Source organism: Poecilia mexicana, unplaced genomic scaffold, assembly GCF_051168715.1.
Source record: "Poecilia mexicana isolate PSO_F unplaced genomic scaffold, ASM5116871v1 scaffold_5, whole genome shotgun sequence".
Lineage (NCBI taxonomy): Eukaryota > Metazoa > Chordata > Actinopteri > Cyprinodontiformes > Poeciliidae > Poecilia > Poecilia mexicana.
The window spans coordinates 9,092,480-9,111,639 of record NW_028263374.1 but is presented as its reverse complement, the minus strand read 5'-3'; the positions used below and the strand labels follow the sequence as shown (position 1 = coordinate 9,111,639).

The following is a 19,160-nucleotide window of genomic DNA, read 5'->3' as shown; positions in this document are numbered from 1 at the left end:
ATTTGAAACAAAGCTCTGAGGATGTCATCGGCAGCAGGCGCGACATACTGAAGTGCGACACAGCAGACACTGAACACGTCCTTACAATGTGCCACGTCTCAATGCATCATTAGCGAGTCATCCGGTGTCACTTGAGGCTCCGCCGGTCAAGAAAAGCGTCAGTGTGTGAAAATGAGCTAAGCGGGCCGGGGTTAGGAGGTGAGGCCACAGGTGTTTCGTCTATATAAGGCGAGGCGCTGAAAGGCCTTCATGCACCCGGGCCTCCCACTATCGCGTACACGCTTGTGTGGATGAACCTCCTAGCAGCTGCCAAGCGGCATCATCTCACAGCGTGGCGCATACAAGGAGGTCGGATTTAGGCAAGTTATTGTTAACCAAAGAGACACACGGGGTCGTTAAAACTCTCCTTCTGTGCCCCTCTTGGATCCGAGCAGCCGCTGCAGCCACCGGGGCCGAAATGGCAAGCCATTGTCACATCAACTGAATGCTGAACACCTAAAAATAGAGCAGCCTCTGGAGCACAATGGGCCTGGACAAAATGGCCTTTTCACCGGCTGTCTTCAAGAGTCTGGAAGGCAGGAGTGACGAGGAAAACGGCTCCTGCTGTGAGACACTTTGGTCTTCTTTAGAAACGCATAGGTAAATCTAAAATCTAAATATAATTGAAAAGTACATTTTCATGTCAATTCAAAAAGTGAAAGTCAGATTTCTATAGAATGGCATATTTCTAGTTAATTTTAACTTACTGCAAAGTATTTCCTTACTGTATAGATTTGGAAGATTTACTGCATCAGTGCAGGTTGGCATGGAACCAGCCATCCTGTGGTTGTCCACATCAATATCAGTAGACGCGTTAAAGGTTGCTGGCCAATCAAGGCGCCAAGTTGTACTAAAAAATGAAATATGAACCCAAAAAAACAAAACAAAAAAAACAAGTCAACAGAGGGAAGCATGAACTGTTCTCAACTTTTCCTGGTAGGTAGCTGAGCTCACTTTGGAGCTCAAGCAACTTGATTCACAGAATCAAGTTCTAGGAGGGTTATCGTGCGCAAAAGTTATCCCTGTTGTGCATGCTTCTCTTTTTTTTCTTTCCACTCGACTTTCCATTAATACACCTGGAAACTGTACACAGAACATCCACCATCGATAACTGTGACCTTCTGTGGGTAACCCTCGTAGTGGACGACGGTAAAGATCGTCAGCTAGTCAAGTCAGATCCTCAGGACTGAGTACGCCATAACTTTAATGTATTAGACATTCTTTTAAACTTTGTTTTATTCAAATTTTGTGAAATACTGAACAACATTAAAGAATGCTGTTTGATATTGAGAGTTTGCTTTGTGAACAAATTACTGAATTAAACTAATTTCAGATGATATTCTAATTTACTCAAGCACACTACAGACCAAAAGCTATGAAGTAACTTCAAGTTATGATCAGACCGTTTCCACCGATATGCACAATTTAACAAACATTTATCAAACAGGAAAAGTCCCAAGCAGTAAAAAAATGTAAACAAAGGAAAAAAAATATATAGTAAGATTTATTTTTGATGTATTAATTGTTTATTTGAATCTAAGTAAACCAATCAAAATTGGACATTTTTGTACAAATCTGAAGTTTCCAAACTTTAGGCTTGTAGTGTGACTGTAAAGGAGAAGAGCCAAGTTGTTTTCCTGCAATTTATGACAGCAAAACACACACAAAAAAAAACAACAATGCAAATCATAAGTGAAAGACAATGGTTATAATATTTAATATTCTGTGACAAAATCTCTACAGGAAATGCTAATTAAACATTTGTTAGCAGACATCAATATCATATCCAGCATAAGAGCATTATGATCCGGAATATGTAAAGCATAAAGACGATGAAATAGAAAAATAAAAATTAAAATATGTGGGCAACCCTTTTGTACAGAGTCCTGCAGAGACCAGCTGAAAATGTGTGCAATCTGTTGCATTTTGTTAAACACTGGTAAAATCAGCTCCATCTTCTTGACTTTTAATACATTCAGGAAGGAAGGGTAAAGTTCATAAAGGAGTTTAAAGAAATTCCAGAAATAACTTCAAACTGAGCGCCTTACTGCCGAGAAGGAAAAACTGGGCAAGTCAAAGTGAGGTATCTCATCTGCTTACATTCAAGAACCATGACTGAAAACCGATGTTCAGAAATGAATTTGTCTTTCGAATCAACATGGATGGGTAATTTTACTGATCTTCTGAATGACGTAGATGTCTCAACTCAAAATAATAATAAAAGGCTAGGATTTAGTCATTGTCACATGACTTCACTGAGCAGATAGTTCACACAAGGTAGTTAATATTTACGTGCTTTGTAAGGTTGTGGAACTCGATGAGGCAGAAGCAGAAGACAACACTCCGTTTCGTTTCAGATATACATATCCATGCCGTTTACGAATCAGGAGAGAAAGAAAACAAACAAAAACAAAAAAATCCTTTCCATCTTCACTTTGAACATTTTCAGTTTATATACAACAGTAAGGAACACTGTACAAAAAGAAATGCTCAGGTACTAAGGTTTTAAACTCCAAACATGATTGTTTCTTCTTTTTTTGTTCTTCTTCATTCCTTCATATATGATTCAGTACTGAGATTTTTTCCCTTTTTGACAGATGGAAGTGCATACACGAGTCAGATCCAGATACAATCACTCACTTGATAAAGACGCGTTAAAAGAATACTCATCGGACATTCAAGAGGACTATTTTATCACTTTGTTCTTTAACAAAAATAGACACGGCTTTTTCCAGCCTTGAAATTCCCTCTCAGAATATATATATAAAATTATGTCTCATCTATTTACACTCAGATTGTGTTCTGAAGGATTAGAAAGGTACTGCTCCATCGCTGCTGGGGGTGCGGGCTGTGGGTAGTGCATTTTTTTATTTTATTTTTTTTAGTGTTGACCCGTCAAGGAGGGCAAACAGGGCGATGCTGAACTTTTTCTCTGCTTGCTTTGCGGCCGCGGCCCGTCAGGCGTGGACTGATGACCAGCTGAAGATGATTGTAATTAGCTGACTGTGTGTGGAGGCCATGCCCTGATCTGTAGTTAAGGAGTTTGAGGAGGAGCGGAGCCGAATTTAATGATGTTGATTTTAGCCAGTTTAAACCATTCATCACTGGTGGCTGCGGATGACTTTAAGGTTGGGTTTCTGTGACTGTGCTTATGTTGTAGTAAGCAGCATGTGAAGGTGTATCTGAAAGTAGCAAAACCAACCAAGTCCAGACTCGATGTAAAAACCCACATCTTAGCTTTTTCCTTTGCAAATTATTAACATGTGCTAAAAACGTCATAAAAACCAGGTTTATGTGGCCAGTATGACATTTTGTTCTCCATTGAAAATATAGCCTAATCTGAAGGACATCTCTTTGTTTTTTCTAATACTACCTTTAGTATCCGACAGCTACGGTTGGTTTTCTGTGTAGGTACTTAAGTATAGGCAGTGTTTCAGGACGAGTCTGCAACGTTCTCACTGGTTCTTTGCAAAAGGCGAGTTTCTCCTTCCATGAAGGGCGTGTGGCTCCGCTGATTCTTAGACGGATGATTGGTCCCACACCTGCAGGAGACCAAAAAAATATGTCTTAGCATTTTAAATGTTGGAATATTTAAGAACTCTTGCAGATGTTGATTTTTTAAAATTACACCTGCAAACTTCAAAGTGCTTTATTCAGGGTTTATGTGATAGTCTAGGGCTACACAATATTAGGAAAACATGCACTTGCTTCACCATGGATTTACTAACAGTGTCCTCACCACCAAGCTTTAGCACCTTAACCACTAAAATACACACTAAGTGTAAAAGGAGAAACAATCTACATAGTATTGACCCACAGGGACAGACTGGACTTCTGCACTTCTCAGATTTTTCTTCTAGTTTGTACTTTTGCATAACTACATGTGGGTCTACTAAATACAGTCAAAATAAAATATCTTTGTGGTTGCAATGAGACAAAATGTGGAAATGTTTAAGCCATATGAATACTTTCACAAAGCACTAAAAATATCTACCAAAAATAATCTTAAAATTCTTTGACAAATTCACAATTCGTTTTCTCGTAAAGCTGCACAGCATAGCATGACATTTGGAAATAAAGGATCTCTTTGGGAGCCATAAATATTTGAGATGCTTTTAAGTTTTGTTTACTTGAAGAGAAATCGAAGTAAAGCACAACACGAAGAGCCATGAACCTAAAGGTTTATCCTGTTGACGAACCTTGTTGACGGGGTTTATGGGCGTGCGCCCAGAGCCGGTATGAAGTCTCTGACGCTCCTCGAACCTTCCAGGTGACCTCTCCCTTCGAACGTCCATCATCCGGCCGGGGGAGCGGTCCATGCGGGGGTCAGCCATGGCCCTGCCCGGGGAACGTTCTAGCCTGGGGTCAGCAGCCATGGCCCTGCCGGGAGACCCGACTATCCGGCTCTCCAGCATCCTGCCGGGGGACTTCTCTCTCTCCAGCGGGCGGCTCGGAGACTTGTCCCGCCGGAACTCCGTGCGGGCCTCTCTGTAGCGGTGGGGCGTGCCGGGGTCGCCGTGGACCAGAGGATTGGCGGCGAGCCTTTTGGAGATGTGCTCATTGTAGGAGGGCGGCCCACGCTTGTTGGGACTGCGGGGAGGAACCCAGGCGTAAAGACAGACATGGTGCATCGTTAAGTGAAGGAGGTTTAAAGTCTGGGCTCTGCTTGGCACCGGAAGAGTCTGGACGTGGTGATGGGAAATGGATTTATGCTAGCGCTAATTGAATCGGCTAACAAGCGCATTGTTGTTTGTGATTAGAGGCGACTGAACCCATCAGCTCCGTTTAGGCTGCTGAATTGAATTTAAGTTAGCGGTTGACAACAAAATAAAGAGCGTTAATGAAGCTTTACACCAGTCAGCGCAAGAACAGCAAAAACATTTTTTTATTTTGAAGTTTATTATCGAGATGAGGCATTTCAACAAATCATTTAAAAACAAATAAATACAAAAATCATGATCTGTGACAGATAAAAAATGGACCACCTTTCCTGCAAAACAAAACAAATGTAAATTTTTCATTAAAACATTCGGAGCATCACCACGTGCGGATGCCACCTGTGCCAGCTAAGCCCAGTGACCCATCAGCACCACATACATGAACCAGAACCAGTGACTGGAAACATCCCACTGCTCTAAACTTGTTCTGAGCCACACACAGAACCTCGTGTGCAGCTGAAATCAAAATATGCTGCATAATGGCTCCAAACCTTGCCTTGTTTTGCTTTAGGTCAGCTAGCAGGACCAACATTATTCATCCTTGATAAATGCCAAAATAATGAAAAAGAGTGTACATCTTCCTTTAATTTTAGCTTAATCAGAATAAAGGACATATTTGTAAACTTGAATCTGGCTTTGGATGTTGCTTTAATAGCTTCATCCTATCTGAGCAGCATTTCAGCTCACACCAGTAAAGGACTTGTTTCACCGTGGCAAAGGACACTAATGTTAAACAACAATTTTACAAAGTCCTTTGCTGCTGCATGTTCCTGAAAGATACGATGGTTGGACTTTCCTGTATTGTTTATATCTTTCTGTAATTAAACAGACAAATATGGAAACTTCATATTAAAAAGCTGACCTAAAACAAGACATTTTAGGTGCTGAGAAAAAATATATATATATATATTTTAACTAAATGACTAGTTAATCAAATCTCAACAGCCAAGAAAAAGAAATTACATCTTTTTGTTCATCTTTTTTTGGGCAAGAATGTTGCTCCCTTGTAATATTACAAGCTCTTAATCTTTTATTCTGTGTTTTGTGAAAACTGAAGGCAGGAATTTAATATTCTGTCTGTTTTGAAAATGGATAGCACTTCAGAAACATGCCAAAATTCAAGAGGATGGCATGTCACTAAAGCGGTCCCTAAATGAAAGACATAAGTGAAGGCGAGCTCTCTTACCTCCGTCCCGAGCCGTTGCGCTGCAGATCTCCTCCGCCTTCTTGACTCTGCACCAGGTTGCCTTTGCAGCAAATGACCCGCAGTTTGTTCTGGTAGGATGAGGCCAAGTAAATGGCCCCAGAGGAAATGGCTGGGCCAAGGTAACGTGGGTTTGGGATGTCCAAGTGTGCATACGAGTGTGACCTGAAGAGCAGGGGAAGCAAAAACTATTTTAAACAATGACCGGAGCATTTCCTCACTTTTTCTTACAGAACAGCAAAAATATGCACAACTTGTGCTGTTCTCCAAGTTTGATTTGTAAATGCATTTTAAATGTTGCATCATTTGGACTGAACCAAAGATGCAACATTGAAAGTCTACAAAAAGTGACAGAGCAGACTGTACTTCTGTCAGTGTTTATAAGAGGATGCTGTACATCGTCTATAAGTCTGCTTTGGCGTGTGTGATCCCTTTTCCAATCTTCATATGGGAGAGCAGCATCAGAGCCAGGGACTTAAAAAAAAAGCTTAGCAAGCTGATAAAGGAGGATCACTGCACATAATCTGCTGGGGCTCCTGTACAAAGGATTCTTCATAAACTTAACATCATTACAGACGACCCAGAGGATCCTCCTCATCAGACTGTCTTCAGTCGCAGGCTACTTCAGGTTAGCTGTAATACTGACCACTACATTCCTATCCACAGCCATCACCGTTTGTAACAACTGTAATAATGAGCTACAACATTTATTTTTTTTCTTTTAGAATTGAATCAGTTTCTTTTCACTTCACAGCTGTGCACTATGTTTTGTGAGTCCCTTTAACTAACATTTGAAATCCAAAGAACTAAAAAGAAAATTGTACCAGTAAAATAGATTAGATCCTCAGACCTGACGTTTTGGAGTATACACTATACGGTGTTTTATTGTGAAATTTAAGAACTACAATTCAGTTTTATTTTCATTTTTAGGTCTTAAAACAAAAAGGGGGATAGAACCCCCCCATCTTTTTTGAGGGGAAAGGATCCATAATTTCCTGTCTAGTGGCAGAAAGAGACTGCCTTTATACATAACTCATTTCTGATCCATCACATAAAATCAACACTTCCACGAATTTTCAGATTTTAATTTGTAAAACCCAAATTAAAAAAATGAAAACTATGCATCATTTTTGCTTCCACTTAAGAGTTCTGCACTATATTGTGTTGGTTTAACATATACAATTCCAAAATACATTAAAGTTTATTACCAAAAGCTGAGTAAAAAAATAAATAAACCGTAAACATCTTTCAAAAGCAAAATAGCAACAAAATAATAATAATAAAAAAAAAACCCTTACCCAAGAGCAGCATGTCCCTGAATTTCAATAACATCCAAAGAGTTGAAGTAAGTCACAAACAGGTAGGGCTCTCTGTAGGCTGGAAAAAACAACATGGCATTCAACATCATTACTGTTTTTTTTTTTTTTAATCCTTTAAAATCAATTACAATTCATCCAAACGAGACACTCAAACTGGTTGACATTTACCAAATGAGAGAGGCAGACGGCTCCATTTGATATCGTCTGTTCTACTTCTGCGGCCATATGCATCAACAAACACACCAAACTCTGCAAGACAAAAAGTCCAGAAGTTAAAAGACCCAACAGGAAACACCGCATATATATATATATATATATATATATATATATATATATATATATATATATATATATATATATATATATATATATATATATATATATATATATATATATATACACAAAACCACATAAATGAATAAACAAATGTCAAACCGTGGAAACAGAGCAGGTACTCATCCTTCTGTGGGGCTGTGGTGACTTGGATGATGGAGATGGGAAAACTGTGGGAGGACGCAGCGAAGACGGCCGAAGCCAGCGTTACGTCGTTTTTATCCAAGAACTCTGCAGAAATGAATCCCCAGAGATATTTAGCTAACTCAGGTGTGAACGCTCAAACGTTGCGGTGACAGAACTCCTCTGCTGTGAAGGTTTGTGTAAAACCATCTGGTTAAAAGAAATAACAGCTCAAATTAAGACACGTACCTTCCAGCACATACTGCTTCATCTCAATCTCGTAGAACTTATTTGTGCCAATTATGATGCTGTATCCAGTGAAGTGAATACAGCTGCACGGCTCTGACGTCTCAATCTCCTGCGAATGCAAATGGAGAATGGATCAGCATCCTCTTTAAGTTCCCACACCGAGCAGATCTCCCACGCCGTCCGTTCACCTTTCTGATGCAGAACTTGTTGAGGCTTTCATTATGTCGCAGGATGGTAATCTTGTTAGGCATCGCAGCACAGATACAGAGTCCGTTATCGATCTGCAAAGACAGGGCAGTTCTAATCAGGACAGAGGTAAATATCTGCAATCGCCGCTCTGTTGTTCCTGTTAAGATCAGCTCGATAGCTGACTGGGCGACAGTCCGCCGGGGCTCGACTCCGTTTACGCAGCAAATGGTCTCACCTTTCCAGAAGAGAAGAGGTGGCATCCCTTCACTGTCTCAAAGATGAAAGGGTTGAGGTCGGGCTGAGCTGGGAGATGGGACTGTGACAAAGACTGTTTCACCTTCTTGATCTCCACCAAACACAGCGCTCTCTCTTCCCCTGAATGACATCAGCAACACCAGGCATTATAACACGTACAAGGAAATGCCCTTAAATTGGGGGTTTAGCACGTAAATTTATGGATTTTATGCCTTTAGTTCCAACAACTAATTATTAAAATAAAGAAGAAACAAACAAAAATAAAAACACAAATTTTTTTTATACATAACTTGTATCAATCAATTTCCATCTTGATGCCTTTTATATATATTGTGGGAGGAAGAAGGATTTGGCCATGTAGTTTGGATCTGAATCTAACCAGAGAAGTAATGCCAATCAAATAACGGTTGCTGATTACATTATAGCTGTTAAAACCAGACTGCTGTATTACTTTTGCTGCAGTAGGAATGATTGTTACTTTTCTCTTAAGTAAAAACAATAATTTCACAGTGAAAGTGCTTTCACTCAGTTCTCATACGAGAATGTCGTACCAGTGATCATCAGCAGCTTATCAAGCTCCCTCAGGATCTGGATCTGGAAAACTGAAGTCAGTCCAGGGATGTGCGTCAAAGAGTTCTTGATGACGTTGAGAGCGTACAAACCCTCCTCAGAGCCAACAAGAACAATCTGAAGGAAAGGATGAGGCAGGCAGTGAGGAAAATGGAGTAGTCAGGCAAATTGCCTCACCACAAACATGGTTAGGAAGCCTCTTTTTTTTTTTTTTTTTTTTGTGATTACTGTACCTGGTCTGTGAGAGGTAGGGTGCAGTTGATGTCCAAGCGGTCATCCCCCTCCAGCTTCAGCAGAGAGTTGCCCAGAAGTTTCTATTAAGACAATAAACAAAGGAAAACCAGAAAGGTTCAGAAATCTGCAAATTAGTTGAATTAGAGGCAAGTAAACTCAGAGCGTGACAGCCGGAGAGCTTTTACAAACAAAATGAGCAAAGCACTAATATAGCAAGGCTTATTTCACATACAGGGTTATGCATGAAACACACAATTTGTCATACCTCCAGTAAACCAGTTAACTTTAATCTTTCCAGTTGTTTTTTTGTAATTAAGTTTTAAATATATTTCATTATACATTATCTATCTGTTGCAACTGAAAAGAGAAAAAAATAGTCAAATAACCAAAGATCAACAATGCAAGTCTTGTATGTGCTAAATGCTGCTCTGCAATATTTCTTGTAGCGTCACTTTTACTTTACATAGTGAATCTGGAGGTCTAACAGAGCTCAACATAATAAAGCCAAAGAGATGCAGTGGGGGGAGGAGCTTCAGACAGAAGGACAGCTGCACTGGAGAAAATGATGAGGGAAAACTGGATAAAAAGTAAAGTAATTTAGGAAAAAACCCTTATGTGAAAAAACAGGGAAATAAATAAAAAAACAAGCCTAATATGAGATAATCTTGCAATAGTAAAGTCTGTAATCAGAAAAACATTTAATCTGGTGAAGATTATGAAGCTCCTGGCTGGAAATGAAAACACAAATTTTACTAGACTGTCAGCAATGCAAGACTTTGTGTGACGTCAACAAATGAGGCAATAATTCGGGGACGCACCAATAAATGGGGTTTTGACCAGAATGCGTCAACCTTTTTTATTTCAGCCTGGCCTGTGACCAGCTGGTCAGAACATCAGTTCCTCTTGCACAGCACAAGTAAGAGGTACAAGGTTGTAGCAACAACTAAAATAGTGGAAATGTTGTTACTGAATGAAGATAAAATAATAATAAAAAAGCTACTCTGTATTTTTTTATGACATTCTTAGACCTCCCTGTGGGTCATTTAGGCTGTGAGCGAGTTGAAAGCTTTCAGCAGGTACCAGGAAGGTTAAACACAATACAGCAAAGTTACTTTGTTTTGAGCTCTAAACCTCTGTTTCACATGACAGATACTGAATTTGGAAATGCTAGCAATATGAAAATCTTGGTTAAGGTAAGTCTTTTCAGTTTGTTCCTGTACATTCTCAAACAGAAACAGTGGTTAGAGTAATGCTAACCATGCTAATTGCTAATCACTCCAGTTGTGTAGCTTTTAATTTGGCAGTCGACTCTGGTAAAAGCCTCAGTTTTGCACAAACTACAAAGCTGTGGGTGAATGTTCTTATCCCAGTGTGTTATTTAGCGATAGGTCAAACCTTGATTAACAAATCAGTCAATTTAGAACTTGATGTCACAAGTCTTATGTTAAAGTTAGAAACATAAGACTAACTTTAACATAAGTTAGTCTTATGAAGCCAAATTCATAAGAGTAACTTATGGGGGGGAAAAAAACAATTATAGCAAAATCTAGACTTATTCCATTTTTACTTGGAACCGTTTTAACTCTTCTTTCAGTTTTTTTATTTGGCTGTGAACACAACAGTTTGGTAGTAGAGGTTAGAAGGTAACAGAAATGTAATGTTTAGACACAGAGGAAGTAGAGGCAGGGGCACCGTATTTGGAGAGAAGCTGAAACAATTCAGAGCTAAGCTAGCATTACAAAGAAAGCAGAAGATGGGAGGAAATGTTGCAAGAAAACAGAAAGAAAGGAACAAGCACCAGCCCATGATATCTGCTGTTGCAAAAACCAATCATGTCGTGGTTTACCAAAAAGGGCTTTTGGACAGCTTTTGCAGGAGCATGCAGCACAGCATACGCTAAAATGTCTGCCGCAGCATGTTCGTGTCCATGCGTTAATGTGGTTTATATCACTGAAAAAGTATGACGTACGACTGTTTTTTCGAAGGCATCTGTTCTGGTCGACCATATTGAGTAAGTGACCCTGGACTGTGCTGACCTCAACTATCGTGCACACAGTTTTAATGCATATTGGGAACAGCTGACACATGCTCAGTCGGACGGACGACTGAAGCCCAAGCGTTCGTGCAGCCACTTACTGTACCTGAACCAGAGGTGATAGGTTCTTCTGTCTTTTAGAAACGCCTGCCTATAACATGATCCACATACCCAGGTTGAATGGAGATAAACGCACACACACGATCGCAGTCACACATGTATCAATCAATTTATTCACAGAGGAGGACAACAAATAGGTACAGGATGAAAATATTGAACACATGCAAAGAGAAGAGAGAGAGAGAGAAAGGAGAGAAAAAAAGAAGTGAAGATGCTGGGCTGATGAGGAATAAAAAGCATCTTAATTCATTTTTTTTTTTTTTCAAATTTTGCCCCAAACAAGACTAAGATCTTTGGATTTGGTTAAAATTGGTCTAATATTAAGAAACCAAGGACTGGTTTCACACCTGTCGTTTACAAAAGTATTTACATATTGAGCAGCACAAAATCTTAAAAATAATGTATGAATATTTAAACTTATACTTAAATGACAAAATTACACTTACCGCCTCAGTTTCTGCTCTGTCTTTAGACCCGCGGCTACTGACCACGACAGACTCCAGCACTGCCACCCAGCGCTGCTTGTCAGGGAAGCTGGGAGCCATGAAGTAGAGGCACTGGCCCGGCCAGCATGTGGTGTGAGGATGGGACTCCAGCTTCAGCACGTAGGGAATGTCTGAGAACGGGTGCAAAAAAACAAACAAAAACAAATATATATATATATACACACACACACACACGTATTTGGACGCCAATATATTTAAAGATCCTAAAAATCAGAAACCCAATATAAATGCTCAAATGACAGAATACCTTTAAAAAAATACAAATGTAAATTCTGTAAATAGGAAACATCCACATTTATTGCCACTTGAAATGGCTAAATCTCACAGGAGCATCATGTCGGGAGTAAATGGTCAGAACATAATTACTCAAGGAGGTTTTCCATGTGTATGAAAGCATAGAAGAGTTTAGGCATGAAATAATGAAACTCCGATTTCACTGTGTATAACAGGGTGGTTGAGGAAATGATCAGTAAGGCAGCAGGTTGTCCCAACGTCTTCCTCATTCAGAATACAAACTTTCATTGCTAACTTTTGTTTAAGGAGCCAAACAAGGTAAGAGTTTAATGATCAACTGTAACTAAATCACTGTTTTGTTTTGTTTTTTTAGATATATACAAGTTTACACATCAATATTTGAAGATTTCTCAAAAAACAAACAAAACACAGATAGTTGTTGGTATGGCCTCATTTTTATTTTGTTTTACAAATGCCGTAGTGAAAGCAAACATTGAAACCAGAAAATGACAAAATGAAAAACATTTCATCTTTTTTCATCAGCAGAATTAACTGTAGTTTTTCTTACCCGACTTGGCCGTGTTGATGAGCTCAGAGGCACCGATGGCTCCGTGAACTGTGACCTCTCCATCACCTAAACACAGCTCAAACTCCTCCTCAGCCTTTAGAGAGTCTAAAAAAAAAGAAACAGATGTGGTCTATGCAGGAAAACCTGAACTTAAATTATATCAATATAAATTCAACAGAATTATCTTTATTTAAAAATGTAATGCATAGAAAAAAAACAACAACAAAACAACAACAATTGTTGACCTTCTGCAGGTTCAGTATCGTAGACCGATAGTTTGGTTCCGTCCAGAATCACATATTTCCTCTCCCATCCTTGCTGGCCGCGTTTGCCATTTCTATCCAGTGAAATATGAAGGTTTAAACTATTTATTACTGCTGCATAAAACATTCAGAAAAGCTGTAAAACACCTGTACTGGGGAAGACTATTACCGAGGCTGCTTCATCCATCCTTCGAGACGAACGTGCCCAGTGGCCTCCTTCATTTGCAAAGCGGGTGAGTTTGTCTTTTCTCTGCACAGAGCCTCTGAGAAGTGAGTGGCATACTCGGCTGGCAGACCGCAGGTGGCCGGCAGACACGGGGAACACTTGGGGTGGCACAGGGTGTGGCACTCTGCAACGAGACAGAAAGAAGGATGAAAAAAGCCTTTAAAACAGCTCACCATTACATTAAAATAACCCCAAGATCCAGTTTCGTTATCAAAAGGCATCTAGATAATCCTCTCTGGATATTTAATCATTCTTATCAGAAGTTGTAGCGTTCATTTAAACTGTACAGTTTCCTGGCACAGACTGGCCTTTTAAATATAGTATATAGTAAACTTGGTTTTAGCCTGTGGCCATTCCTGAAGCCTAACGTGAGCCTGACTTATCCACTCCAAAACAGTTTTGACATTGGTTTAAAAATCAGTGTCCTGTTAAAATGCCCGACTGTGGCCAAATTTCAACCATCTGTCCCTCTCAGATGAAAAGAAACTGGTGAGAATGAATGACGAACTGAAAGCTGGTTGCAGGAGCCTCAGAGAAGACAGCTTGACTTCAACTTGATCTGTGGAGAACAGACTGGCAAGACAGCCCTTGGAGAAAAGGTTTCATGCTCAGACAAAGCAGTAACAAAAGGTGTCTGCAAGGAAGGTAAGGCGTCCAAACTTCAGAACAGCACAAAAACTACGACTTTCTCCAAATCACTCTACTTCACCTCAAATCAATAACTAGATGATGGGCAATATCGGCTGTTCCAGTCAGACAACGAGAACAAATTTATTAAAACGACTGAGGAGACAAAATGATTGGAAATATGTGGACTATTTCTGTTGAGTCCTTGGCAAAAAAAATCTGGTAAGAAGAGTGATCAAATAACCAGCTGGAATTATACCAGAGTCCTGCTGACTGCTACACTTTGTTTTTTTCTACACATTGCTAAGGGAAGTGTGTTTAAACATTAGTGGAGTATATATATGTAATCACACCAACACACTCCCAAAATGTTTAAGATATTCATCCCAATGAATGGGGTACATGTAAACAACTCCAGGCCAGCAGTCAGTTAATCAACTTGGACATTGTTGTCTCTGTTATTGTCTTTTCTAAGACAATAGCTGTGAAACCGATGATCCTACCCAGGAAAAAAGAAGCCAGATTAATCCATCTAAAGGCTGCGTTACAAGAATGATTCCAGTATTTTTGTTATTTCCTGCCAATAAAGTGTCCCCGGAAATATTTTTATGTTCCATCTGTGCCGCTGAAAAGCACGATACAGACCTAAACAAGTGGCAGCCTGCCGTCCAAAGTGAACAGTGTCCAGGCAGACGGCACATTTGGCAGCCCTCATGTTGAGGCCGACAGTGAAACGATGAGGAATGTTGTGGTGCATTCTTTCCTTCACACGGCGACCGAATTCTGCAAAGCAAACAGGGGAAAGAGAAAAAAAAAACAAAAAAAAAACGATGCAGAGATAGAAGTTACTGACATGAGGAAAGGTGGTAAATAACTGCGGGGATCAGCAAAGATTTGCATCAGATGCATTATTTTCAAGCACTGGAAGGCATTTTAAGGAATGGATCTGGAACTGGGCCTTAAAACAGTCAAACTAAAAATCAGATTGCACATGCTAGTAAGCATGAAATGTATTTAAATGCTCCTGAGTGAAAAGCCACCCGTCCTACACAACACGTCTTCCTGTCTCGAGGAAGAAAGCCGTCTTTGGTCAAGTTAGACAGTGAAACAGATGAACACAGCGAGAGCGGAAAGTTTCCACACCGTGCAGCATGCTGGCATCGGAGGTGAGCTCAGGCGTTTGATGGTGGCTAACTTACTTTCAAACGTGACCCTCCTCTTTTCTGTGAGGAACAAGAGGGAAGAGACACAAAGAAGAAAGTGGTCTAACAACAGCTAAATGCAAGCAGAAACACAGGGACACCAAGAGCCTGAATCACAAAGCAAGAGCAACTAATTCTGCCCGGTTTCTTCCGTAGATGTTTGCTGATTGGGTTGGTTTGTTCCGAAACAGGAAGTTATTTTATTCAGTGAATTTCTTTATACTGATGTGAAAATTTTCCAGGTGATTGTTGAGCCGTTTATTAGTTGTAGCTGGGATTCACTCAACCTGCAACCTAGCTATGGTATAAGCAGCATTGGTTCAGTTTCCATGGAGACGACTGCGTCAATAATGCGTTTTCGCTTCAAATTAGAAGACAGCCTGGATTATTTAAAAAGCAACCCAGCTTTTTTATGGCTTATCTACGTTTCTCGATTCACACCAACACACTCACAAAATGTACAGCAAAATTGTTACAACCGTACCTGGATAAATAGTCAATTAAATCTGATACTGTTTTGTTCACACCATGTTTATTTGCAAGGCAGTCTTAGTTTAGCCTGGTTGTTGCTTTGTGAAAGTGGCCGTTGAGAGAACACATACAGCACAGGACACGGACAAAAGAGGTGACCAAACAGAACATTTGTTAGCGTCAGGTTGAATGCGTCTGAGAGGGGAAACACATTAACCTCAGTACAAGAAACTCATGCCTCATATTTACACTGAGTAAGAGATCAACGCTGTTTGCTTTTTTATTTATTTGGTTACGTTTCGTCTGACTAACCTTCAGGTGTAGATGTCTCCTTGCAGCGAGTGGAGGGGTTGAGCAGGCTGCTGGGGTTGGGCTGATGCTCTGGAGATTTGACGATGGCCGACATGAGGATCTGGTGTCGAGCCTGGGCTGGCGTGGAAGGAGCCACGTGTTCCTGGGCTTTGAAATGAGCCGCTGTGACACCAGATGCAAATACAACAATAAAATATAACATCAGGAATTTGTGACTTTTAAAAGTCACAAATTCTAAAAAAATTTTAGATTTTTTTTTAAATGCTACTAAGATACATTATAGTAAAATAAAAAGTCAGTAAATTTAAGTTGATCAATTAGCAATGTATTATTTAGCATTAAAATAAACATTCATAAAAATTCTGATTTAAGAGGTTGCAGTAGAAAACATTGTTTTACTAGACGTGAATGTTGCAAATCATAAACGTAGCACTTCCTAAAATATCTCTAATGGTGTTCGAGTGGGACGTAAGAAATTGTCCTGTAATGACATAATTATATCCTATAAATTATTTAATAACTTTATTGTAATAAGTATGTGCAATTAATGAGGGAGATGGAAGAGAAGAGAGTGAGAAGAAGAGAATAGGAAGAAGAATCAAAAGAAAGATGAAACTTTTTCTATAATTTGCCATAATTTAGAATTGATATTTATTTAGATATAATTGTTACTATAATTAACCCTATTACTGCTATTATTACCATTACTAGTATTATGTAGTAAAGCCCAGAGCTTTAAAGATGGCAGACCGTACCTTCTTCTCTGAGGGAGCGCAGCTCTATCCTCATCTTCTGTAGCGCCTCCTCCAGCTCTGCACACCTGGAGCGCTCCTTGTCCAAGGCCATTTTCATGTCACCGTACGGCATGGGGACCGCCGGCTGGGCCTGCTGAGCCAGAGCACCATTAGTAGTGGTGCCTACATCTTCACGCCGCCGTCCAAAGATGCCCTGTACAGAGGAGAAATGGTAATCCACTTATTAGCTGGCTGAGATCATCATAGTACGATTCTGTAAACTGAAATATTTTCCTGTACCTACCTTCTTTTTTTTGGTGGGTTGGTCCATTTTGGCCTGCAGGAAATCAATGAGTTTGGTCTGCTGGGAGATGGTGCCCTCCATTTTTACTTTCTCATGGGAGTACACAGCCTGTAGTATGGAAATCAGAGGCTCAAAGAAGGAAATGCCTCAAAAGACTGCTTTGAAAAGGAGCATGTGTAGGAAAACTAATCAGGATTTATAATCATCATCGCTCTACCGAGACACTTTTCGCTGTGGCTAATGTATCTAATAATTAGGAGCGTCTTCCTCTCCAGAGGAGATCGCATTTCATTTGTCTGAAGAGGTACATAAGTGAGCACCTGTATATTTTCCAGCTGGTACTCCAGGTCTGTCCTCTCAGTTTTGAGCATGTCGGTTTGGTCCAGGGCATCCTGAAGGCCTTGAGTCAAACGGAAAATGTGGCTTTTCTGAAGGTCCATCTGCTGCTGCAGCTTCGCTTGCTGGAGGGAGGGGGTGCATCACAAAATACAGTTAAAACAAAACCTTTCAAACCAATGTTCTTAATAGGCACAGACATGTTGCTCTGGCTAATTGCTGGTGACTTTCTACCTCTTCCATCAGCCTCTGTTTCAGTTCCCTCTCGGTCTCCAGCTTCTGCTGCAAGCTGCGAGCGTTCATCTCCAGCATCGCGTGCTTCTTCTCCAGATCGTTGAGCTGCGACACAAGCCAGTCACAGACATGTTTCATGAAAGAAAGCTACAATGGCTGATGAAGATAAGTTTACCGATACCAAAGAAAATGTCTGTTCGAAAGATCCAAGCTTCTAAATTTCATAAAGATTAAAATATGTTACAAAAGTGGAGAAGATCAGGAAGTTCACACTGGAAGATTACACATTATAATGACCTAATACTGATGGTATTCTGATCCAGGTAGTCTTGCTCACAAGACAGAATAATTGACTGCACTTTCATCAGATCACTTTGATCATAAATATTACGCTAAATGGCACTTCCAGGTCAAAGACAGTAATGGGGGATAATTTTCCAAAAATATTACACTACTGTCTTTTGGAAAGGGACAGAAGAACTACATGCTTTATGTTGCCTTCAACAAGCCTCTAGCATAATTCTGGCTGGATATTTGTCCACTTTTCTAATTAGAAATGAGCTCACATAAATGAAGGATTTCCTGGTACAAAGTCCAGTTTTGATGAGTTAGCGATCATTGTCTGAAGAACCAAAACTGTGCACAAAGTTTCAAACGTCCAGAAATATACACACTCAGCATCACTGTTCTTAGGTTTACTTTGTCAGAGAGTTAAAAATAACACAATAAGTGACTTCTGGAGGCTATAAAGCGTCTCCAGAAGTCATTTGACTCATGTCTGTAGGCAGCTGCGAACATCTGTCGAACTTCAAGAGACTTGTTTGTTGATAACCACTTTCACAGTCCATGCTAATGTTTAACTGTCTCAGCAGAGGCTACTAAGACTTGTATTCATTTATTTTCCAGGTATTGCTGGTTTAAAGCTTTTCCTGTTTGTAGGTTGTGCTTGAACATCTGAGTCAATTATCGTTCTTCTGAGGCTGACCATTTAGATTCCATAGTAAAACTCTGGACATAGTGTGGTATTCCAACAGGGAAATGCTCAGATGCATCCACAAAAGCCCTATTTCTACAGGCACTGCATTTGCATGCATCTGTCTCATAAACTGTGCATGGTTTAGAAATAAATCTAGACCGTAAGGAATATAGTGAAGTGAATAAAGTGAAGACAGACAACATACTTACAGTGTCAGACAAACTTTCAGCTTTCAGTCTTTGCTCCTTCAAAGCCTGCTGTAACGCCAGTATCTCGGCCTTATGCTCCTTGACGGCCAGTTCCACTGCCTGACGAGACTCGGTGCTGCGCTGCTCTGCACGAAGCCTGTGATCAGAACCAAAAAATCGTCTAGTAACATTGAAAGATCTAATATATAAAGAGAATGACATTATTAAATTGTATGTTAATGTGAATTTAAAAAAAAAAAAAAAAAAAAAAAAAAACAGTTTTACCTGTTCTGCTTTTCGTTATCCAGTAGTCTTTGCAGGTCTCTGGTCCGTCTCTCTGCTTGGTTTTTTTCGTCCTCCAGAGCTCCTCTCCATGCCTCCCACTGTCTCTCTTTCTCCAGCAACTCGTCGTTCAGAGACTCCAGCTCCACCACCTGCTCCTCCAGCATGCTGCATGTTGTCTTCAGTGTCTCAATGTTCTGGGAGCATAAATTTAAGAGAAAAACATGGTTTGTCAACATTATGCCATTATTCATTTACTTTCGCTTTAAATGCCGTTATGTCTCACAAGGTTTTCATGTTACAACAAAA

The 19,160-nt window shown here is 40.0% G+C and overlaps 1 protein-coding gene across 3 annotated transcripts in view; it reads right to left on the bottom strand.

The window, feature by feature from the left end:
- Nucleotides 1-1,542: 1,542 nt before the first annotated feature.
- Nucleotides 1,543-19,160, bottom strand: part of cita (citron rho-interacting serine/threonine kinase a) — a 40,453-nt gene continuing 22,835 nt past the window's right edge. For 2 of the 3 annotated variants that reach the window (XM_088005477.1, XM_088005478.1), the window contains exons 26-48: nt 18,855-19,048; nt 18,591-18,726; nt 17,406-17,510; nt 17,156-17,296; nt 16,836-16,943; nt 16,553-16,745; nt 15,798-15,959; nt 14,458-14,595; nt 13,129-13,309; nt 12,942-13,033; nt 12,697-12,801; nt 11,835-12,004; nt 9,233-9,313; nt 8,981-9,116; nt 8,410-8,549; nt 8,174-8,266; nt 7,986-8,094; nt 7,716-7,844; nt 7,449-7,529; nt 7,260-7,338; nt 5,944-6,126; nt 4,239-4,629; nt 1,543-3,581 (exon numbers count right to left, since the gene is read on the bottom strand). In XM_088005477.1, coding sequence (XP_087861603.1) covers nt 3,558-3,581; nt 4,239-4,629; nt 5,944-6,126; nt 7,260-7,338; nt 7,449-7,529; nt 7,716-7,844; nt 7,986-8,094; nt 8,174-8,266; nt 8,410-8,549; nt 8,981-9,116; nt 9,233-9,313; nt 11,835-12,004; nt 12,697-12,801; nt 12,942-13,033; nt 13,129-13,309; nt 14,458-14,595; nt 15,798-15,959; nt 16,553-16,745; nt 16,836-16,943; nt 17,156-17,296; nt 17,406-17,510; nt 18,591-18,726; nt 18,855-19,048 — 3,171 coding nt within the window. In that variant the 3' untranslated portion in view covers nt 1,543-3,557. Of the gene's footprint in view, nt 3,582-4,238; nt 4,630-4,699; nt 5,030-5,943; nt 6,127-7,259; nt 7,339-7,448; nt 7,530-7,715; nt 7,845-7,985; nt 8,095-8,173; nt 8,267-8,409; nt 8,550-8,980; nt 9,117-9,232; nt 9,314-11,834; nt 12,005-12,696; nt 12,802-12,941; nt 13,034-13,128; nt 13,310-14,457; nt 14,596-15,797; nt 15,960-16,552; nt 16,746-16,835; nt 16,944-17,155; nt 17,297-17,405; nt 17,511-18,590; nt 18,727-18,854; nt 19,049-19,160 lie in introns of those variants that run through there. The other variant, XM_088005479.1, reaches the window with a different exon arrangement.